At 38.3% G+C, this 24,369-nt stretch overlaps 1 protein-coding gene and 1 pseudogene across 4 annotated transcripts in view; one reads left to right on the top strand and one right to left on the bottom strand.

Moving 5' to 3' along the window:
• The window catches only part of MTMR1 (myotubularin related protein 1), a 67,400-nt gene that overhangs the window by 30,858 nt on the left and 12,173 nt on the right, over nucleotides 1-24,369 (bottom strand). For 3 of the 4 annotated variants that reach the window (XM_027845058.1, XM_027845056.1, XM_027845059.1), the window contains exons 3-10: nucleotides 23,906-23,929; nucleotides 18,615-18,690; nucleotides 17,082-17,176; nucleotides 14,720-14,827; nucleotides 13,659-13,760; nucleotides 13,261-13,344; nucleotides 12,340-12,489; nucleotides 9,164-9,352 (exon numbers count right to left, since the gene is read on the bottom strand). In XM_027845058.1, the coding sequence (XP_027700859.1) occupies nucleotides 9,164-9,352; nucleotides 12,340-12,489; nucleotides 13,261-13,344; nucleotides 13,659-13,760; nucleotides 14,720-14,827; nucleotides 17,082-17,176; nucleotides 18,615-18,660 (774 nt within the window). In that variant the 5' untranslated portion in view covers nucleotides 18,661-18,690; nucleotides 23,906-23,929. The remainder of the gene's footprint in view (nucleotides 1-9,163; nucleotides 9,353-12,339; nucleotides 12,490-13,260; nucleotides 13,345-13,658; nucleotides 13,761-14,719; nucleotides 14,828-17,081; nucleotides 17,177-18,614; nucleotides 18,691-23,905; nucleotides 23,930-24,369) is intronic. The other variant, XM_027845057.1, reaches the window with a different exon arrangement.
• Nucleotides 5,381-5,878, top strand: LOC114030253 (annotated as a pseudogene).

A 24,369-nucleotide genomic window follows, 5' to 3' on the forward strand; every position in this document is an offset into this window, starting at 1 on the left:
GTTTTAAAATAGTATTGTCAAGTGAACCTTCTTTTTTCAATTCAATAAACATTTATTAAGCTTCTACTATGTGCCGGGCACTATGCTAAATGCAAGAGATACAAATAAGAAAAAAGGACAGCTTCTGTCCTTCAGGAACTTACAATCTAATGGGGGGAAGACAAAAGGAAGCTGAAAATTAAGAGAGGGCACTAAGGAGTGCTGGGCCCAGGTGGGGCATGTTGTTCCATGGCATGGAAGCCAAACAGAACAGCCTATGGAGAATGGAGTTACCAGAAAGGTTGTGAGCCCTCTATAAAGAAAGGCATTTGGAGGAGTTTAGTACTCCACCCTGTAGCCCTCAGAGTGGATAGGAAGCCGAGGGAGGTGGGAAGGTATAGCATATCCAAACCTGAGTTATTCTTCACAGTGATGAGATTTCAAGTGAACAGCTTATCTTAGCAAGAGGGAGAGGACATGTCCTGTAGAGTAGAAGCCAGGCAGAGCTGCTGATGGAGAATGGACCTTTTTTATGAAGAACCCCATGTTGATAGTGCTAAATCTGTGTTTGGTCTCAGTTTCCCTGACAAAGCCATTTGCAAATCCAGGTCAAACTTCTTTCCTTTTTTTTTTTTTTTTTTTTTAAAAAAAACATCATATATTCTTTGCCAGATTTTGTTGGAATTTGGGGATTTTACTTTATTTTTTTAGGCAACTGGGGTTAAGTGACTTGCCCAGGGTCACACAGCTAGTAAGTGTCAAGTGTTTGGTCTGAGGCCGGATTTGAACTCAGGTCTTCCTGACTTCAGGGCCTGTGGTCTATCCACTGTGCCACCTAGTTGCCCCCAGTCAAATTTCAATATGGCAGATGTGTGGCACAAAATCTCTTCAGGGTAAAAAGATTTCCAAGCTCCAGCCAATGAAACAGATTTCAAGGAGTTTTTTTTTTTTTAATTAAAAAAAAAAAAATTTTCCAGTACAACAAAATAATCTGGAGAACACTTTGGGTTTTTTTTGGGGGGGGATCTAAAATATACCTATATTTTCTAATTATAGACTCCTTTTCATAATATATCTGTGAGAAAGGAGTCTCGAAATAACTTTTGTAAATGAATACTTTCTGTCATTATCAAGCAGAAAGACAGCATCCAAGGGGAATACATGTTTAGAATGCAAACTCAATCTACAAAAAGCATGGCTTGAGACCCAGCTGTGCCACAGCTAGAGAGCATTCATAGATAAGAGCTGGCAGAAGGAAAACAAAGACAAAGTGGAATAAATTTGTCCATATTTCTATAATCATCTGTTTTTATGGTCAGTGGCAATTGAACTACTGGATTTAGACCTCTACACCTCAGTCCTCAATGTGCTAGATGCAGAAGTTGAAATGGCACTTAAGACAACAAAGTCAGGCAGAACAGCTTGACCAAATGAAGTACACATCAACAAAATCACAATGAGAGATGACGCCATCTTGAAAGCATCATGTAATCCTTTTGTAAGCTATCACAGGGAGAGGAATAAAGAAAAAAACCCTGTGAACTGTCCTTTAATGGATCTATTGTCTTATTGCCATGGGTGCATCCTCCATCAAAGCAAACTGCAAACCATCCAAGCCATTTCAATCCTATATGATTACTGTCCATGTCCTCCCAGAAATCCTCCACAAAGAGTCCAGCCAAGATGATGGGGACCTAAGTCTCCTCCTATTTCATTAGCCAATGTAGTACAAAGACTATCTACTTGTGTATACCTCATTAATCTTTTTTCAGTCATACATCTCTTTGATATGTTTAATGCTGCTTCCTCTGCACAATTTGCGATTGGTAATATGTTGGAACCTATTTACGATCATTCTTTGGACGAGTTGCAATTTGAGTCTTCAGAATGTGTTATTCCATAATTCCCAGACGCAGCATTTTCTTCCTCCTACTCAACTGTGGATCCACTTATTTGTCCGTCTGCAGTGTTTGCCCAAGATACATATATTGATGGACCAGTTCCATGGGCTGCTCATTCAACTACGTATCACAGTCTGAATAATAGGCATTTCATCCATTTGATTTTTCCTCTGTAGATCATTAGCCTAAAACTCTTCTATGATTACAGATCTCTCCCAGGTAGTTGTGATGTCCTGGGGCAAGATGTAATCAGACCAGTGTCATCTGCAAGGAGATCTGGAGGACCTCACCATCTAGGGTAGAGGGCTCAATCTTTCATTCACTCATTCATTCATTCATTTACAGTGCCAGAGACTCCTCTAGACATCTGATGAATCTATGGATTGCCTCTCATAAAAATGTTTTTAAATAACTGAGGGAAATGCTTAGTATCAGGTAGAAGTGAGTGAAAAAAATAGGTATTTTTTTCCTTACATCCAGGTTCATTAATTCCCTGAAATTTAGACCTGTGATTTCAAAAGTAAAAGGAAATCCCAATGAGGACACTCCCTCTACGAACGTAGGTTGGTATTAGTTCTTCTGTTTATAGGCTTAGAGAATTATCTGAGGCATTGAGAAGTTAACTGATTTTGTCCAGAGTCTTGTACAAAGGAGGCCTTTAATAAATGTCTGTTTAATTGAATTTCTAGAAAGCAGAAGTAAATTAGACAGTGACATGACAAAATTTAAGTATGAGCTACCTAGATTTGGAATCAGAAAACCCATCTGCTAGTCATGGCCTGGCCACTGAAAAAAGGTTTACCTCCCTGGGCTTGTTTCTTCAGCTATAAAGAGAGGATGGACTAAAATAATAAACTACTTACCTCAAAAGGTTGTTGTGAGAAATATAAAGTCTCATACGTGAATGAGCAGTTTTTATTATTGTTTCAAGCCCAAGGAAGATATGATTTCTTAAGTGCCTACTACGTGGCAGGCACTGTGCTAAGCACTTTATCTCATCCGATGCAAAGTAGGTACTACCATCATCCCCCCCTTACAGTTGAGTAAATGGAGACAGAGGTTAAGTGACTTGCCCAGGATCACACACTTAGTAAGTTTCTGAGGCTACATTTTAACTCATGTCCTCTTGATTCCAGGCTCAGGCTCCACCCACTGTGCCACCCAAATGGCAACTGTGAATTACAGAGAAGCTAATTTCTATGGCGATCTGTCTTTACAGCCTTGTCATACATCATCCATCCTCCCACACTTGGAAATCCAGCTATGCCAGACCACCTTCTCTGTTCCTCATACACATCCTATCATCCAAACTCTTGTCTCTTTGCACTGGCTCTTCCCCATGTCTACAATGCACTCCCTCTTCTTACCTCTGTCCCATAGAAACCCTTTCTTCACAACACAAGCATCACCTCAGTTCAAGCACCACCTTCCATGTGAAACCTTTACTGATCAGAATCGCTAGTACCTTCCCCCTCAAACGGCTTTTTATTTAACTACTTTGCATTTATTTGTTTTATTCTCTTCATATTTGTTCCTTATTTTATTCATTGATATCCAGTCTCATTAGAATGCAAGCTCCTTTGAAGAGGGATTGTTTAATTTATTATATTTTGCATCTTCAGTGCCCAGTACAGTGCCAGCATCTAAAAACTGCTTGATTGATAGCCAGCTTCGTATAGTTTCTTGGGGACTTTCAATAAGGGTCTTAATATCTCTGTTCCTCAATCTCCTCTTCCATATAATGGATCGACCAGTATTTGGCCCAGAATTCTCTAGGATAGTGCAAATTAACAGCAAATTTTTTCAGTTCATTCATTAATTTAACAAGCAATCAATAAGCATTTATTAAGCCCATACTACACTAAGTGCAAGAGATAGAGAAAGGCAAAAACATGGACCCTATTCTCATGGAGATCACATTCTAATGGGGGAGACAACACACAAAACAACTATGTACATACAAGAGAAATACCGCATAAATGGGATGTAATCCTATTGGGGAGGCCCTTGTATAACCAGGAAGGGCCTCTTGCAGAAAGTATGCTAGTGGCGGATTTATCACCAGCACCCTTCAAGTTCAATATTGGGGATGAAATGACACACTTATAGGTCACTGAACAATTAACAGAAGGAAGTTTACTCAAGTCCCAATTAAGCAAGCATCAAAAGTAGCATTTAACTCAGGTACACATAGCTCCCCTCAACTCCATATGGAAACAAGTCTGGTTAACAGGGAAGGGGGTGGGTCTTCAGGCATTCACCACATCTGAAGGGCAACTAGCCCATGTGGATGGGATCTTTTATGTCTCCAGGCAACTAGAAAGGCATGTCAGTCTGTTCAAAGGACACCAGGAAGCTGCATCAAGAGAGGCACAGCTTGAACCTTGGACCCATCCCTATTCCCAAGTAAGTCCTGGCTTTGTTGCCTTTTAGGGAAAATTTAGCTTAACCCATGTTGATGGGAAAGAGGGAGGGAAGAAACCCTGGTAGACATGGGTCTTAACCCAAGGTGGGAAATGAACTGAGTCTTTGAAATAGCCAGGGAAACCAGGAGATGGAGGTGGCTAGGGAGAATATTTTAGGCATTTCAAACAGGCAGTGAAAGGGCAGACGGTCAAGAGGTAGAGTGTTAGGTGCAAGGAACTGCAAAGATGCCAATGCTGCTGGATCCCAGAGAATGTGGAGTAAAATATAAGTTGACCAGAAAGGGGGGGGGGGCAGGTTGTGAAGGGCTTTAAAAAACAAATAAAGGATTTTATATTTGATTCTGGAGAGAATAAGGCATCACTGCAGTTTATCGAGTTGGGGAGTGATGTGGTCAGATCTGTGCTTTATGAAAGTCACTTTGGCAACTGAGTAGAAGATAGGCTGGTCGGGAAAAGACTTGAGATAGGGAGACCAACAAGAAGTCTGTTGCAAGAGTCCAGTCCAAACATTCACAAAGTATCCACTATATGCCAATTCAAAGTATTAGGAGCTGAGTAAACCAGAGCAAAGGAGGCCTAGTCTTATAAATTAATATCCTTAGCACATACCTCCCTTCAGTCTAGCACAACTATTTCTCCCATTTTCTTTCCCTTCAGTGCCATTTCTTATAGGCGATCTGTGCATTTTTTCCAACTGGCACTGTTTCCTATCTTCAGAAATTCTGGGCAGTTTGCTTATATTATTTCTTGCATTATAGGACTCAGATTTTTTGACTTATGTTCCTTTGGGAGGCCTAGAATCCTTAAGGTGTCTCTATACATCCTATCTTCAAGATCAACGTTTTGCTTGCATGGAGGTCATGCTTTTTTTTTTTTCTTTTTTGGTTTAGGCAAAGGGGTTAAGTGACTTGCCCAGGGTCACACAGCTAGTGAGTGTTATGTGTCTGAGGCCAGAGTTGAACTCAGGTCCTCATGAACCCAGGGCCGGTGCTCTATCCACTTTGCCACCTAGCTGCCCCTGGAGGTCATGCTTTTTAAAAGTGTCATTATTATTCTCTTTTGAATCCACCATCAATGGGTGGGCCCAGTGCCACGATACAGATTTTCGTGAAGACTTTGACAGGGAAGACCATCACCCTTGACGTCGAACCGTTCGATGCTATTGAAAATGTCACGGCCAAAATACAAGATAAGGAAGGTATCCCCCTTCCAATCAACAAAGACTTGATTTTTGCAGACAAGCAACTGGAAGATGGATGTACTTTGTCTGACTACAACATTATTCAGAAAGCGTCTACCCTTCATCTTGTCCTGAGGCTTCGTGGTGGTGCCAAGAAGAGAAAGAAGAAATCTTATACCACTCCCCCAAAAAACAAGTATAAGAGAAAGAAGGTTAAGCTTGCTGTTCTGAAGTACTATAAGGTTGATGAGAATGGCAAGATTAGCCGCCTTTGACGAGAGTGCCCTTCTGATCAATGTGGTGCTGGAGTCTTTGTGGCTAGCCATTTTGACAGACATCATTGTGGCAAATGTTGTCTAAGCTACTGCTTCAACAAGTCAGAAGACAAGTAATTGTATATATGTTAATAAAAAAAAGTCACCGCTTTGTGCATCTCTTCTTCCAGACTGCCCTTCATTTTCACATATTTGTGTTCCTAATCTCTTTTGTTTCTTTTGCAAATTGTCACCATAGATTCAGGTTTTTCAATTCTCCCAATTATTTCTGTTGTGCAGGCCATAAATTCTGCTTTTACAATTCTTATTTCTTTTTTAAGCTGTTCAGAAACAACCTGGTGGAGTTCTATGCTCTCTTGGGAATCCACAGGGTCTACTGCCTCATCAGGTGTTGATTCATTTTCCTTTGTCTTGGGGTACTTATTCACAGATGCCTGAACTCTTTTACCTGATCTAAAGGCTGTATTTCTTTCTGTTATTAATAACATCTTGGTTGGTTTATCTGTTTATGCTCAAGGTCTTTAAGTGAGCTTTTCTTTCTCCTGGGATCTTTGGTAATTTCAGTCTTTTCTCCTCATTTTCCCATATGTTCATTTTCTGACTCCCTCCCTTTTGATTGGCACTTTGCCTGTGAACTGGATCTCAAAGGCATCTCAGTTTCCTCCTTCAAATCCAGAATTCATCAGCCCCAGTCTCTGGCCCAAGTGACTTCTGAGGGGAACAAATGCCTGCAGTTGGCTCTTTACCTCAGATTTAGTAGAGTGCCACATAATCATATACACCCGTCCTGCTCCACTTTTCTCTTTTCCTGAGGTCCCTGGCTAAGCTTTGTTGTGGCAGAGAACACTGCTAAGCTGTGCACTGCTGATGGAGCCTGAGGAAATTTCTGCTGTTTGGGGCTCTGGATGGGGGTGGGCTAGAACCAAGTTCTGTTTTAAGCAACAGGTCAGCTTGTACAGCCTTGCTGCCACAGTGTGGTAGGTGGTGGAAGAGGAGATGCTGAGTGAGCATGCTAGGAGTTAAGTATTACTGTGTTAGCTTACTGTGGTTCTTACATTATTTGGGTTCTTGGTGTCCTAAACTGTGGGGGCAGTTCAAATAGCTTTATCTCTTGTGCATAACTCCTATTTTGAAAAGATCTGAGAAGTCCTCCATTTTGTTGATCTAGGAACCTGAAATCCTCAGTGTCATTTACATTTCCTCTATAACCATATCTGGGGCTATGATATAAAAGATGGGAGTGGGCACCCATGTGTTTCTCAGCAGCCACAACTACAATGAGGATGGGATTGAGGTTGAGATGTTGTAAGCCAGCCACCAAACTCCTTGAGAGAGGAATGACCTTGAGGATCATAGCAATGAAGATCTAGGCTGGGATGAACTCTTCTGAAAAGCTTTCCTTTATCCCTCCAGTTATTGCTCTCTCCTACTTCAATTTTCCTGGCATGTATGCTACACTCTCCTTTAGGGCAGGAACTACTTTATTTTTGTCTTTGGACTCAGCCTAGCCTAGGGCTTTGCACATAGCAGATTTTTAATAAATGCTTGTCAAAAAGCACTCTTCAGATTTATGAGCAAATGGGTGTCAAATTCATTAACAATATAGATATCCACTGGGCATGTGCAGCCCCTTTCTCCTATAAATATACTGACGTTAATTCATCAAACTGCTCTTCCAACTATACATCATAATGTAGACAATAAGTATTTTTATCAGTTTAGTTTCTCCTGTATAGAATGTTGAACTCATCTTTGAGTAATCATGAACTCTCATTGAGGTCACATAAGGTACTAGATACCAGGGACACAAAGACAGCAATAAAACAGTTTCTACCCTCAATGAGGTTACATTCGACTAGGAAGATACAACATTTATATAAATAAGTAAAGTACAAGGAAAACTGCGAAGGGAAAAAGCATTATCAAAAGGAGTAATCAAAAAAAGACTTCAGAGAGGAAATGGCATCTGAGGTTGAGTCTTGAAGACTAGGATTATGAGAAGTGGAGAAAAAGAACAAATACATTCCAGGTACAAGGAAAGGCTTGTATGAAATACACGGAGGTTGATCCAAGCAAGCCTATCATCTGCAAATTGGAGCAGTTGGAAGACCTCCCCATCAATGAAGAATCACTCTCTCTCGACCCCATGCAAAGAACATCCATGACAATCGCAAACACTTTGGTGAACATGGATCTCCTCATTTTATGCCTCATTTGACATGACTCAGAAGGGTGGTGGTACAAAAATATAATTAATACCAACTAATGTAAGATATCCTAAAAAGTATAAAAAGTATATCTGGTAGCCTGAGGCAAAATGAGGAAGAAATGATGGAAGAGGCTAGAAAAGGGATTTGGGGAGAGTCTGGAGAAAAGGATGTGATAAACAGGTAAGTGCAAGTACATGACAGATTCCAAATTCTAGCATAAGCTGGTGACAATGGGATTGAGTATCCTCATACTCCTAGAAGCTTTCCCCTCAATCTCTACCTGCTTATTGATGTCTGAAATTTCTTTAATGGGACAAAGCCTCATACTATTAGAGATAAAATGCTTAAAATGAAGCAGTGGATTGAGATAATACATTGTCTGAAACTCATCTACAATTAAGTGGAATCAGTCAAGCAGCAAAGATAAATGAGTGGCATCAAATCCTTTCTTATTGGTAGGGTAAAGGGACACAAGGCATAACTGAGGAAAAAAAAAAATGAGAAAGGAGAAGCTGGGAAGCCAAAGCCAAACTTCAATGACTTCATAAACTGAGTATCAGCTTTACTTACCTAGGACTGTGCGCAGACAAAGAGAAGCTATACAGACACATTTGTCTTATGGCTGAGTGTAGACACAGCTAAGGATGCTGCCATATGTGGTGCACACCAACAACGTTTGGCATGACTTCTGAAAGCGATTTGTTTTAATATGGTAACTTCTTTATAAAAGAACTTCATTCCCAGAGGATTCTAAGATCATGGTATCACTGTATTTCATAAGTTAATCCTTTGAAAAGTAACCTATGAAGGTTAAAGTTGCACTATTTTTTTTTTGAAATGCTATTGCCTCAAGCTCATTTCAATGAAATAATTATTTCATTCTTGGGACATTCACACCCTTTCTAGACATGTAATTAGTTAGCACAACAGACCAGATTTCTGCCTAGGGAACTACTTTCCCAAAGTGGTGAAGAGGAAAAAAGAAAAAAGAAGCCTTATTCTATCACATTAAAAGTACAGATGAGAGACTAGTATAAATACGGGGTCAAAATCTGCTGGCTGCTCAGAGTACTTGGTGCCCTAAGAATGGCTCTATCTTTAAGTAGGAGAGAGCTCAGTCATTTACAAAGCATACATTTTTCTAAAAGTCTTACTTTGCAATTACATTTCTTAAGCAACTCTAATAACATACCTTGTTAGTATCAGCAACACTGTTTTGTCTGGCATCAAAGATAATAAGTTTATGTGACTGGGCATTAGCATCCATTATCGTTTGCAAGTATTTTTCATCTTCTTTGCAGCGCTTATCATTTGGGCCCACAAGTGGCTGGCTGCATCGAGTAATTGTTGCCTGACTCTCAGGATGAATCCAGGACAAGACCTAGTTTGTTTGTAAAGGATACATGTCAGTATAAAGAACTGTAATAAAAGGAATTGTAACTTCCTCCCTTCCATGGACTCTGCAATCCAGTGAAAATGACCCCCTTGCTGCTCCCTTGCACAAACCATTCCACCTCCCAATTCCATCTCCAGTCTTGTCACTAGCTATCCCCCATATTTCTAACTCTCTCTCTCTCCCTCCCTCCTCATCTCTACCTCCTGGCTTCCCTGGCTTTCTTCAAGTCTCACCTACAACAGGACCTTCCAACTCCTCTTTAATCTTGTTTGCCCTCTGAGACTACCTTCAATTTATTGTGTGCACATGCGTGTATGCGTGTGTGTGTGCATGTGTAAAATATGAGGCAAAGCTCTCCGAGAGTGTGACGGGAAAGGGAACCACAGGATATTTGCAGAGGGGCGAATCGGAGAGTAGGACAGTTGAGTTGATAAGGGAGGTGTAGAAGGGCTGTCTAAGCAGCAGTGAGGGCCCAGTTGAAATTGTGTAGCATAAATTTGGAGTGGACCCAGTCAAAACGGTTGTGATTTTTCTCCACCTACATTTAGCAGTACATGTGCAGGAGTGAAGCCAGTGAATGGCAGGAATAATCCAAGGCTGAAGTTTGGCAGGGTGTAATCAGGGATACGAAAAGGGGGTTAGGAACTCAAGAGAGGAGGACAGTGCAAAGTTAAATTGATTCACCAAGAGGTCAAGATGGGGACAAGAGAGAGTGGACAGAGTAGGAGAGATGGCCTGGAAGAGAAGTGAAGGGTCAAAGCACTGGAAGTCATAGTGTGGAGAAGAGCAGGTAAGGTAAGGCAGAGGAAGAGGTGGAAAGCCAACAGATTGTGTTTAGGTAAAAAGATGGGGACTTCAGAATTCTTGAATATGGAGGTAGTACATTTGTGGGTGATGGCAACATTAAGGATATGACCATCTTTGTGTGTGGCTAAGGTGGGGTAGAGGAGTACATCATGGGAAGTAAGTTGAGGAACTGAGTGGTTAGGGTGTTGGAGGGAGAGTCATTACGTATGTTAAAGTCCCCTATCATGAGGGCAGGAGTTGAGGAGGGAAGAAAAATTGTAAACCAGGTACTGAACTTGCTGAGGTTGGAAGACATGTGACCTGGAGATCTGTAGATAACAAGTACCAGGATTTGGATTGGGTGGTAGATATGAGTAACATGGACCTCAGAGGAGGAGAGATTACTGAGTGATGGAGAGAGGAGAACTTGGAAGTAGCAATGGAGGAGTAAGGAGTATTCCAACTCTTTTCCAACTTGACTAATGAGCTGAAGGCAATGAGAGAAGGTGTAGTCAGTACTGGAAAGGGTGGCTAAGTCATTGGGGGCGCGGGAGTGCTAGATTTCAGTGATTGCTAGATGATGAAAGGAGTGGGAGAGGAAAAGACTTTAAGATGAAAGGAAGTCTGTTGCGCATGGAACAGACATTGCAGAGGGCACAGTGAAAGGAGTGGGTAGGGATGGGAATAAGGAATGAAGAAATGGTGGATGGGGGAAGAGGGTGTAGATGATAGGATGTGTAGGTTATGACCAGGTGCCAGACTGTTCATCAAGGATGATGGAGAGCAGGTAGCAGGCAAGCACAATGTGAGATGTAAAGGGGGGGCCCCTTTTCATTCCTCTTTTCCTTTCAAAGGCTGGATATTAGGCAGGAGACAGTGCAGCAGGAGATGGAAGATGAACCAGCACAGTAAGAGATGGAAGTCCTGCTCTCCACCAACTGTGTAGCCGGATATAGAAGGTCTGAGGTCAAAGGGAACGTTGCTCTGCTTTGCACCAAAGGCTCTCCACATGTTGGGCAGATCAGAAGGCAGATTGTGCCTTCCATCTCCTGCTGCATGTGGCACTAAGTCAGAGCAATATCTGGTTCCTCTTTTCACCTGGGACTGGAGATCAGGTGGGCACAGGAGAAAGTTGCTTTGGGACAGCATATTTTTCCCAATGACATCAACCTTAAACTTAACATGCATGGTATACTCTCCTTCCTCATTTCCATCTCCTGGTTTCCTTCAAGTTAAAATCCCACCGTGCACAAGAAGCCTTTCCTCTGTTGATTATCTCTAATTTATCCTTTTATTTGTTTGTATATAATTGTTTTCATGTTGTTTCCCCCATTAGAATGTGGGCACTCTGACAGCAGGGACTGTCTTTTACCTTCCTTTGGATCCCCAGTCCTTAGCCCAGTGCATGGCCCATAACAGGTGCTTAATAAATGCTCCTTGACTGACTGCCTCAATAAAAGCTATAAGAAACCGAGGCCCAGAGTGGTAAAGTAACTTACTCAAGGTCACCCATGTAGCAGGGTTACAACTTACTTTTAAAAATAAAACCTCCACATATTATACTTTCTAAAGGTAAAAAAGTAGTTAAAATCAATGTTACATTAAGTCTTAGAACTAAAAACCTGGAGTAGCTTGAAACAAGTTGGACTAGATGTTCTCTAAGAAAAACCAAAAGGTTGCGCTAACAACCTCACTAAGACTTCACTCTTGGTTGCCATTTTCTTAGTTAAAGGTCTCCCTCTCATGCAATTACATCATATGCTTATGCAGCACTCTACTTAGCAGCTAAGAAAATGTTGTATTTTCTCCAAGATCATCCTTTGAATATCAGCCATAAAAAATTTTAACATTCACATTCACTCTTTCCTATTACTCATTTTCCCTCTTTTCTATTATATTTTGAAAGTATCACCTTCTGGACGGCCTATCTGCGAGCAATGAAAGTCACCTTCATACATACAGCTGCTACCAACCATCATAATGTTGCATATTATAATTGTTATAGTAGAGCATAAAACAATTCTTAAGAAATAAAGGTATGCTAATGAACTGAAGCTCATTTTCCGACTTTCTAATTTGTTCAACAACTTGCCTATATCCACTCCTTTGACTATTCAATCACATTTGTCAATTTTCACAGGGAATATGGATTCATAAGCTAATAAGCCTTTATGTTTATTACTTACTGGAACTCGGCCTTTTGCTCTAAATGCTGCTACCTTGGTGAGGTCATCATCTTTCACACTAGTTGGCACGACAATAATAGCAGGATATGTATCACAAAGCTCATAGCTACTGTTTATTTTGGATATCTTCCAGCTCTCATTTGGTAAACCCTAGGGGTTATTAGGGAAAAAAGCAAGAAGCATTCAACACAAACCATATTAGTCTCTTTTTCTCCATGTAAACCTATCAACATCTTGCTCATCATCATTATTTCAAGTTTAATACTATTAATAATTTTTAATTCACATAATCCATTTTAAAGCAACCTAAGATCTTAATTAAATGAGGAATTTCTAAGCCATACAGAATTAAATTATACCAAAATCTACATTTCCTAGTCTACACAAAAAATGTTAAACTAATAACATAAGATGGAATGAACAAAAGGTTGTGAAAATAAAATGCAACCAGCTATATACATTTTATGCATATCCATATGTATGCCTTTAAAATATAAACTTATTTTACACACATATACACGGAAAGCACTTTAGAAAGTCACTGTGAGGAAAGGTGGAGGGGCTCTGCATCTGGACTGAATTATCTATGCTAAAATCCAAAAACTTAATTTGTCTTTAGTTTGTATCTTCACTTATGAACCCTTGAATGACAAAAAAACTTTAACAGATTTGAGTTTGAAATTGTCTTTCTTAATCTCCCTCACTCTGTGGCAAAAGGAGTGGCAAGTAGGGAATATCAAAAGATGGGCATAAAAAGGCAAAGCTAAGAAACTAGATCATCTAAAACTGAATATTCATATCCTGAATACAGTTGATAGCATCTTATAAAATATTTTCTCCCAAAAAAAGTACAAGCATTTTTCCACAAAAAAAGACTGTAAACAATTATTTTCAGTTTAAAAATGTATCTATATTTATTACCTGTCTCTTATATTCGGATACCGGATCATAAACTTTCCAGCCATTAGATGGAAACTTTTCTTTATAGTTGAATGCAAATAAAGCCTGAATCAAGAAAACACAAATGTTTCTGTTTTTCCATATTGCCAGACATCCAGTCTTAAAAATGTTCATTGTGATAAAGGCTGGATTTACTAAAATTCCAAATTTAAATGTATAGTAAGTAATAAATTGGTAACCTTACTCAAATAATGTAGCACTGATATATTTCGAGTATTGTAACAGAAGAGAAAACTGACCTTATTATGTGTCAAAAATCAAAGAAGCAAGCAAAAGTAAGGCTGGAGGATTCTAGAATATTGGATTCCTAAATCCCTACCAAAAAAAGAGTATGAAATTGCTAATTTAGATATACTTACTTGACCATTGGAAAGAGGAAAGGCATATCTGTTGAGGTTTTCAAATATCCCCAGCTTACTCTGTTCTTCTTGTTTATAGGCAAGTCGTAAGTTTCTCATATCCTGGTAATCACCCAAATGCACACTTCGTTAGACAAATATAAAAAAAGCAGTTATAAATAGTTCTCAAACTAATCTTTGACACTAAAAGTACATGAATTTTCTACTTAACCCAAAGAGTGAAAGTCTCAAGTGTAGCTTAATGAGAATTCAATAGCCAAGATATTAAACACAATTTTAAAAATACTTTTATTTGTGGGATTTTTAAGAGATACCTTATCAATCCTCCAAATAAGCTTTTTTATGATAAAGTGCTGCCCTGCAAATAAAATCCTTCCTTTGCCTCACTCCATGTACTCTGCTCCTTGCTGTTTCTTACATATAACCCTCCATCTCCTGTGTTCCCATTCACTGGCCCCCTTCCAGGCCTGGAATGTTCTACTTCCTCACCTCCTCCTCTTGGTTTTCCTGGCCTCCAAGTCTCAACTCAAATCTCACCCTCTGCAAAAAGCCTTTCCCAGTCCTCCTTAATTTAACTCAGTACCTTGCCCCTGAGACAATTTATCCTCTAGGTAGCTTTTTTTGGGTGTGTAGTTGTTCCCATGCTATCTCCTCCTCCAGACTGGGAACTCTTTGAGAGCAGGAACTGTTTGAGTTTTTGCCTTTCTTTGTATCCCCAGTAGTTAACACAGTGCCTGACACGCAGTAGGTACTTAATAAATGCTAGCTGATGGATCTTATTCTAGAGAAAAAAAAAACGTTCTCATCTGCACACTCCTTTATTTTTTTAGGCCTGACCTACGTGTTTTTGGGACTTAGGATATAGGACAATACTAACTTGTGCAAGGCCTCTATTAATGAATAAATAAAAAGGTTTAGATGAATGTGTTATTGTGAAAATATGAATCGTGAAGCAATCTTAGAAATGTCATTTAACATTGGTAAATGAAAACCACTGGTATCTCTCACCTTCCCAAGACAATAAAGAGGATTCATTCACTTAATATTTCATTATATCATACCTTGCAAACAATCTCTATGCCACAAGAGTTATCTCCATGACTCTGTACTCCAATCTTTTCAACTCTGCTTATCACTCCAAGGGGAACATCAAGGATAAAATGTGGATCCTAAAGTTTCCAAATTAAGATAAATGCATTTCAATGTCAGTCAAGGGAATTTTCCACTTAAAATTTCCACTGAGTGAAAGATGTTTTTACTTCCATCTCTCCTTGACTTAGTTAGGGAGTACTATTATGCCATACCTATGACTTAGCACTCATTTCTCCCCATTTTAGCCAATTTTATTTGAAATTAGTAGAAATTCTAGCAGTTGCAATGAGAAAAATATTAGAAGGATTGACATTGGAAATAAAGTGGTGCATCATTATGACATGATAGTCTAAAAAAAATCTCACTTCAACCAAAAAAAATGGCAACAATAAAGGACTTCGGCAAAGACTCAAAATAGATTACTGCAAAGAAATTTATTTGTATGCTTACATATCAGCAATGAAGATCAAGTAGTCTTCATAAAAGTAAATTCCATTTGTTGTAACAATAAAAATGGTCAAATATTTGAAAATTAACCTACCTACAAAAACTCAGGACCTTTATAAGGATAACTACAAAACTATAATGAACAAAATAAGGTACTGAAATAACTGGAAAGACATTCAATGGCCACAAATGGGTCAGAACTATCACATCAGATCTGTGATCTCATCAATTTGGGAGTCCCCTCCAACAACACATCCACACCTGGGTCAGAATAATCTAATTGAATTGCCTATATTCCTCAAATTCTTTGAATACTCAATTCAATACCAACCAAAATAGCAAGTAGTTTTTAAAGTATTAGATGAAAACAAATCCATTAACAAAATAGAACCAGACACCAAACCAAAAGCACACAAAATATTGATGTTTAATAAAATATAGGGGGGGAAAAACCTGGCATATGGGAAAACTGGACAGCAATTTGGTGGGAAAAGGATTTAGACCTACCCCTCACCTCACATATTTCAGTGAATTCTAGATGGGTGACAAACATGAAAACAAAATTTATAAAAAAGAATAATGTACTTGTCTCAACTGAAAAGGGGATATGACTTTTTTTTCTAGTCAACAAATAGAAGCAATTATTAGGGACAAGATAAGCGTATTTACTACACTAAAATAAAGTTTCACATAGCAATAGGTAATAGAGTTAAGAGGAAAAATTACAATTAGGAAAAATATTTATGGCAAACACGACAGATAAAACTATCAATAAAAGGAATTGTTTACATAGGGTAACTTTCAGGCCACAGCGTATATGGTCAAAGGATATGAACAATGTTCTAAGAAGGAAACATGAATTGCTAATAATCACTCAAAAAAAATTAATTAAAACTTGAAGAGATGCAAATGACAACTTCTAGGTACTCTGTATCCATCAAATTAACAAAAATATTTTACAATAAAACTGAATTTTAGCAAAGTGGTGGAATAACAGGCCCATATACCTGTAATAATCATACTACCTGGGCAATGTAGTACATATTTGTAATCCCTGCTACTGGGGAGGCTGAGATAGGTAGATAGGTATATCTCTTGAGCTCTGTAGTTCTGAGCTGTAGTGGGCTAAACTGTTCAGATGGCTACACCAACTCCAGCACTAATATGGCGAGCCCCTGGGTGGGACAGGGGGATGATACCAGGCTGCCTAAAGAGGGGAACTGGCCCAGATCAGAAATGGAGCAGGTTAAAGCTCCCATGCCAATCAGTAGTGAAACTCGGCCTGTGAGTTGCCAATGCACTTCTAGCCTTGGTGAGATACAGAGACTTAAGTCTCAAAAAAAAAAAAAAGCATCATAATCATAACCTTTGTCCCAATACTCCATGGTTGGGAATATATTCTAGAAATGTTACTGAAACAAAAAATAGTTATCTATTCAAAGATTTTCAGGTAAGCATTATTTATTGTATACTAATAGGCAAAAAACTTTTGGAAGCAACCTAAACAACCAGTAAGAGGAAAATCATTAAATAAACTGGGGTTCATTAATTAACGTCACAGAAATCCAATGCAACTAAGTTTAATTAGTATAAAAGATATAAAGAAGTCTGGAAAGGCCTTTACAAAATAATGAAAACTGAAAAAAGTAGATCCAAACGATTAAACGCCATGACCAAGTAAAAGTGAAGATGAAAGAATGGACAAAGTACCCTCATGGAGGCTTTGAGGGAGTGACTGAAAAGTTATGACACCTTATATACCCAAATTAATTTATAGAAGTGTAACTATGGATTAAGTTTATAATCATTTTAAAGCCAGTGCTACTTTCCCTTTCTCTCTAGAATTTAAAATTTGAATGTAATTACACATTTCTTAAAACTTACCCTTTCTACATTTTTGAAGTACATCTTGAAGTCAGTCACTGTCAGTGTTCCACTAACTGCTCCCATAAATGGACAGATATACATGACATTCTTAACTAAAAGAAAGAAACTTAAAATATAGCATCTATCATTGGAGACATTTATGCTTCAATAAATTTTACCATCCTGAACAACAAAACCAATATTTATGGTTAGCTTTATGAAAATGCATAGTTCTATAATATTACACAACATAATGGAAATAGTTGCCTCAACAGGTAGTGTTGCGGTATGTACTTCAATAACGGAACTCTTCTAGTGGTGGCTTGTAAGAAAATGCTTCAAGTTGGACTAAGTGACCTTGGAGGTCCACTACCTACATATAATCTGTTGCCAAATCCTACTGAATTTACCTTTGTAACATCTCTCAAATATGCCACCTTCTCTCCTCTGCTACTGCCACCACCCTGGTGCAGATCCTCATCTTTTCACTCCTGGACTACTCAAATAGCCTGTTGCTTGGTCTGCTTGCCACAAGTCTCTCCCCACTCCAATCCATCCTCCACTCAGCTGCCAAAGTGATTTTCCTAAAGCAGAGATCTGACCATGTCACCCTACTCAAAACTCCAGTGGCTCCCTATCACCTCTAGGATCAAATATGAAATCCTATGTGGTATTCAAAGCACTTCATAACCACTCCCCCCCTTTTCCAGTCTTCCTACACCTTCCATGTCCCTTCCATGTACTCTTAGATCCACCAACACTGGTCTCCTTGAAGTTCCTCAAACAAGACACTCCATCTCTCAACTCTGGCCATTTTCACCGAGTGTTCCTCATGCGTGGAATGCTCTCCCTTCTCATCTCCATCTTCTGGCTTCCTTCAAGCCCTAGCTAAAATCCCACCTTGTACAGAAAGCTTTTCCTAATCCCTCTTAATTCTAGTGCTTTCCCTCTGTTGATTATTTCCCATTTATCCTGTGTCCTGTTTGTTTGCAATTTGTCTCCCCTACTAGACTTTGAGCTCCTTGAAGGCCAGGACTATCTTTTGCCTATCTGTGCATCCCTAGCACTTAGCAAAGTATCTGACACTTAGTAGACACGTAAGAGATGTTTACTGAATGTCTCTATGAATAAGACAGCAATTTCCTAGGATCTTATATCTACAGCTGGAAAGGACCCTAGAGGTCATTGCATCAAATCCCTTTATTTACAGGTGAGTAAACTGAGGCACAGGGTTATGATAAGGCAAGAAGAGGGAGCTCCTAGTAAATGGTTTCTATTTTCTCAATAAAGCCCAAGAGGAGATCCTTAGGTCTAAGAGCAGGAGGTGAGTGTTGAGAGAAGAGACATCATAGAACACTATGCACAATGGCCATAATAACAACACTACTGGTAATTTAGTTTATTTTATAAAACATCACGAAATAAGCCTGTCTGATCTTCAAGTCCATCCCACAAAACAGTGTCATCCATGCACGTCAGTAAAGTGCTACTTCATTTTATGGCTGTCTAGGACCAAGTATGCTGGTGAAATGCAATAAATGCTATGCTTACCAATAGCTTTGATTGATTCTCCAGGAAAAAGGGGTGCCTCCTCCATTTGAGCCAGCTTGTTTCCATCTCTCAGAGCCTGGCAAGGGAAAAAAAAAATAAACAGGATTAAACCTTGTCTTCCCTAGTCATACAGGAAGGTTACATTTTGCTGAGAGCATACAGAAGCAGAACAGTGCTCATCCTATTTGTCAAAGCATAGCATCAAAACACAGGACATTACACTGGCTATTTCAATAACATGTTACAATATGTTGAGACTTCACAGTTACGAATACTTTGAAGACAGGCAGACAGGAATGATAACTAGGGACAGGGACTGGACCTGTGGTTTCACTAGTATGGGTAACCCCCAGGTGAGGAAACTCCCTCTACCAGTGGAAGCTGGCATCTCCTCTGCAACTTATAATCTTCACTGACTACTCAAAGAGAAATGACTTCCTTAGGGCCACACAATGTACACACGTGTGTGTGTGTGTGTGTGTGTGTGTGTGTGTGTGTGTGTGTCAAAGGGAGGATTTGAACCCAGGTCTTCCTTGCTTCAAACTTGGCTGTCTAATCAACTATGCCATGCTCCATGCTGCCTCTGTGATAAATAAGACAGTCAAGGAAGTTATCTGCATGATTTGATAGGGCAGAAATTAAAAAATTGATGTATTTTTCTGTAACATCAAATGGGAAATTTAAAATAATTGTTTAGTCAAAACAAATTTGATGGAGTTTCCAAGCAGTTCATAAAAGATTTCAACATATTTCATTAAGGTTCCATTTTTAAAGCAACCTAAACTACTTCATACTCTCCAAGATAGTTCCCCTCCAAACCCACAAAACATAGGGAAGAAATGCCAACTACAGCCTCAATTCCATGCTCAATAGTCAAAAGAAACGTTTCTTTGTTGCACGGGCAGATAAAGTTATAAAATTCTAACAAAATCTACAGCTTAGAAATAGTCTTTTCAACTATCCCAGTTCACTAAGTTCCCATTTTTCTTTCAGTCTTGTTTTTACTTCTTTTCCTCAAAGGCAATTCTTAGGTGTTTCTACTGTTAACAAAAGTGTAGAGCCCTTCAATACCTAGGAGTACTTAGGCAACAATTCATAGAATCCACTTTCCTCTCAGCTTACTGTCAGTAGACATAAAAGGTGTAATTACAAAATTTATTTCACATTTTTGAAGTATAGTAAAAGGATGAGCTCGTTTATGAACACTTTTCAACATGTTAGTTTTCAAGAGAACCAAGAAATATCCAGAGTTTCCCTCTAGACACATGTGCTAATAAAGTTTTGATTTCTGCAACTGATGTCATGAACTGGTAATTGATTTTATACTCCAGTAACAGATAAAGTTATTTTAATCAAATATTTAATTTTAAACTACTTTGAAATATTTTACATTATTAAACTAAATTAAGTCACTCAATATTACTGTGTCAAATGTGTTAAGAATAAATGTGGAATGCTTGTTTAAATACACTTATTAACAAGTATTGCTTATAGAGCAAAAGTGAGTTCAGTTTTATTGAACTATAACCTTTCTGGGTGCTATGAATAACTTTTAAGGTTGAACTACACAGCAGGTCACACCAAAATTTGACAGGACACATGCTTAAAAGCCGTTTCGCTACATAAAACGACACCATGAGGAAATACAGTAGATGGAAAAGGATGGTGATTTTTGGGGCAATTGTAGAGTTCACCAGATCCTTTTAAGAGATATGCCACTGAGAGACTGCTCTAGAGACACAGGCCAGGGACTCATATGCAAGGTATGATCTTCTACAAGTTACTATGCCCAAATTAGTTAGAAAAGTACATACACATCTATTTGGGACGCTTAAGATAAGAATGTGCGTTTGTGAGACAAATGGCAAGGCAAACATCCCATTACTAGTAAGTAAGCTAGGATGTACTTTTAAAATGATGAAAAATATACTGCCAAAACTGAAACTAAATAAAACAGTGAGATAATGACAATGCTTCAAGATAACTCCCAATAAAAGGTTCAATTTAAACATCCAAGAAGTTTAGCTTTAGGATTTTAACTAAGGAGCAATTAGAAAATTGAAGTTTTAGTATACATGCAACAGGAGATTATAAACAAAACTTACACTAAGTGCAGTGGAACCCCTTTAGAGAACTTATGCCAAGTGTTCTATAAGGTATGAATGTCATTATTTTGGTTCAGTGGACAAGATTTGACATGGGGTGGCCCCAAATCCACATGCTCTCTGTTGTTTATCACGGTCAGAAAAACTGGGTTTTCAGGCTAATCAAACTTGCCAGGCATGTCTTCTTTTCGTCCCTGCCCCCTTACCTGGAATTTTCTGCATAGCCAAATCCTACCTGTTATCCAAAGCCTGACATAAGCTCTACCTCCTTCATGAAGGTTTGGTTGCCTGAATAGCATAGCACAGCACACATTGTTCTGCTTTCTCCTCGAAACTACTATAGAACTACTACCCAATTTAACATTTAATTATAGAGTCTCTTGAATGAGTCACTATTATTTCATCCCATTAAGGATATAAAGTCCTTGGGGGTAGGGACTGTGTCCTATAAGACTTCTGTATATCCCTCCATGCCTCGTCTACATAATAGGCACTCAACTTTTGGACTGATTAATTCTGATTAATAAAAAATATATCCTAAATATCAAATATGGATTTCCAAAAATAAGACAGCCCATATTAAACTATAAGGAACCCAATTTAAACCTCTTCAATCATTCACGAGGCACTTCAGGATTTTGAAGAACCCAAAGGTCATTGTTATAAGTATGTATTATTATTAAACTGAGGAACCGTGGAAGTTTCCAGTGAAAAATCTTAAGACACATCTGGATTGGTTGTGTTTATAATGGGGTTCTACTGAACTTAGAAATGAAAGGAGGGAGTAAGTATATGGCACAATGGTTTTGCAAGTTTTGCCCTTCCAGAAATTGAAATTAAAATGGTTTCTAAGCACAGGATCAGTAGCTACACAACAAACAAATCAAATTTGCCACCTGATCAGCTCCAGCTTCAGAATGATAGCCACTGTGTCCGTCCTGAACCTCCTGCTGAGCATCAGGTGCATGGACAAGAATGCAGAAGAGGAAAAGAGAGAAACACGTGCAAACAGGTGAAAGGACAGAATTTTTTTCCCCCAAAAGAGACAGTATGAGTGTAAAACTCAGCACCTTTCACAGCGTTGTAACGCACAACAAATTTTTTTTTTCCCCTTGGAGTCAAAGACCCAGTTTGATGGACATACTTTGTAACATCTGTCTAAAATGGAATAACTATTCTTTACTGGAGGAGGGTAAAAGAAAAAGACAAACCTACACTATGGTTTTCTTTTCTCTTTTTTTTTATGGTTTTCAAATGACAAAGAATATGCTCTAAAAAAAAAATCACATAATTACAGAATAAAGAAAATGCAAAGTAATGGGCACATAATATACTCAAAAATAGGTAACAGCATGCTATGAAAGCTATGTAAAGAGGAAAGTCATGCAAAAAAAATATAAAAGGAATCCAAAGAAATTTGTGTTTTTAAAGAACAAAGTATACTTAAAGTATTGCCTATTTGCACAGGCACGCAGCTCTGCTGGCAGCAGCAAACTTTGCAGAAGATGTATATATACGCCACTTACCTGATTATATATTGTGTACACTGCAGAAGTTTTTTTGAAAATACATTAAATACTGCATTTTACATTAATTCCATATTAAATATTTCTAGTCATGATAACAGTATATCTCAAAGGAATGATTAAAAGGTCTAATTTACTTTTCTTTGGTAACTCTTTCCAATTGCTTTATGAATAGCTTACATTCCCAATATGATCTCTTCACAGATCAACTCTTTAATTAAACAGACAGTATGAAAAATGTAAGTTTATAATCCCTTTAAAAGTGATGTCAATTCTATGAGGTCAAAGAACTTTAAAAAAAAAAAAAAAGGCAGTTCTTTCTACTATAAAAGAAAACTTGCTTTCACTATCAAAATTGTGCATCTAAAAAAACTGATTACCCCAAAGGAGTTGTTAAGTATTAGACGGATTTCGTATTTCCAAGCTTTAAGCCATACCAGCCTATATCATGACAACTCTGACATATTTTCACCCTTTGTCATTAGTTTGAATTTAGTACGAGAGACAAACCAAAACCATTCAAAGTTGTACAACATATTTCCATTTAGTCAAAAGCTTTAAATTTACATCCTTTAAAATAAAGAAGCAAAGTAGAACTCTCTTTTAATGACGTTTCTTCAGAGGAAAATATATGCACAAACACATCCCCCCTTACCCCCAAAACACAGCAGCACTTCAAAGTCCATGCAATTATAAAGACCAAATAAAATCTTGTATCATAACAATATGTATCAATAAAAGAAAAAGTAAACATTCTCACTAACTGAAAGGCATTTTTGCTAGTGGGGAAAAAGAGAAATCATGAAAAACCAATTAGAGTAATAAGAACTTGAAATGTTAAATTTTAAGTTCTTACTTCACCTCCCTATACAAGTTGAAAACACTCCATCATTAAAATGGTTACATTACCCGAATCCAGATAATTTTGAGTGGAAAGGGGATTAACTTTAAACTACTGTTGCTAAATTTTACGTTTCTCTTCCTCTCCATTGTTAAATGTAAACAACTTTAAAATAATAAGAAAATGCATGCACATTACCAATCTTGTTCCTGTTTTATAGGCATTCTGAAGGGAAGGGGCAGGAAAAGGATGGAAAAAACAAAACATACTCTACTAATTATATTCACTACTAAAGATATTCCCTACTAATTGATATTTCCCCCAAAGTACTAGGTAAGATTGAGGATGTTAAAATTACCCTCAAAATCAGTGTCAAATGAATCTAATGATTTGACATGTATTAGCCCAAATTAAACCTTCACTGAAATCAGCTACAAAGCCAACTTAATCCTTTTTTCTGTAGCTCAGTTCTATAACAAGTATGATACAATAAAAAATAATAATACAGTACTCTGCAGTCCTAAGCATGCACACCCATTTGGTCAGAATTCATATAATAATAATCAGCAAATAGCACATGTCTTAAAAACTTAAATATATGACTTTACATATACTGGCGTTTATTAGCACATGAAACATTGTAACAAACAAAGCATTTCTATTGCAACATTTAAAGCTAAGACAGCAGAGCAGATTGATCTGATTAACTCATAAAACTGTTCATTATGTAAAAAACACTAAACAGACTTAAATTTTCAATAAAGCACAAAAGACAAACAGGCAGGAGGCCGATCTGCTGAAAGGCAAATGTATCCTTACCCTGACGTCAGGCCTCCTGAAAACCTGTTAGTTAAAATACAGAATGTCATCAGAATGTAGATACCAGCGGGTCGGGCAGTCTGTGAGGGAACAACACACTAACACTGTACATAGAGAAAGAAAATCCAACTCCAGAGTACCTTTCAATTCAATTTAGCACCTAACAAGACAAAAATGGAGCTGTTCTGGTCCTCAAGGACCTCCCATTCTCCTGGTATCCTTTTCATTCACATCTGTGATTGAATTAAGGTCACATCTGTCCCAAGCCCAAGTAAACACCTGATTTCACATCTGCACCCCTTCTAACAAAAGCTATTTCAGGCAGTCCTCAGCTTAATTAAAGCCGAGTCATGTCTGAAAAGTTCATTTGTAAATTAGTGGAACTCAAACTACATTTTCCCCATAGACATAAATATATAAAATATTACAGCAGTAGTTCAGAAACAACCATCCCCCCATGATAT

Source organism: Vombatus ursinus, unplaced genomic scaffold (assembly GCF_900497805.2).
Source record: "Vombatus ursinus unplaced genomic scaffold, bare-nosed wombat genome assembly UNPS02014951.1, whole genome shotgun sequence".
In the NCBI taxonomy this organism is placed as follows: Eukaryota; Metazoa; Chordata; class Mammalia; order Diprotodontia; family Vombatidae; genus Vombatus; species Vombatus ursinus.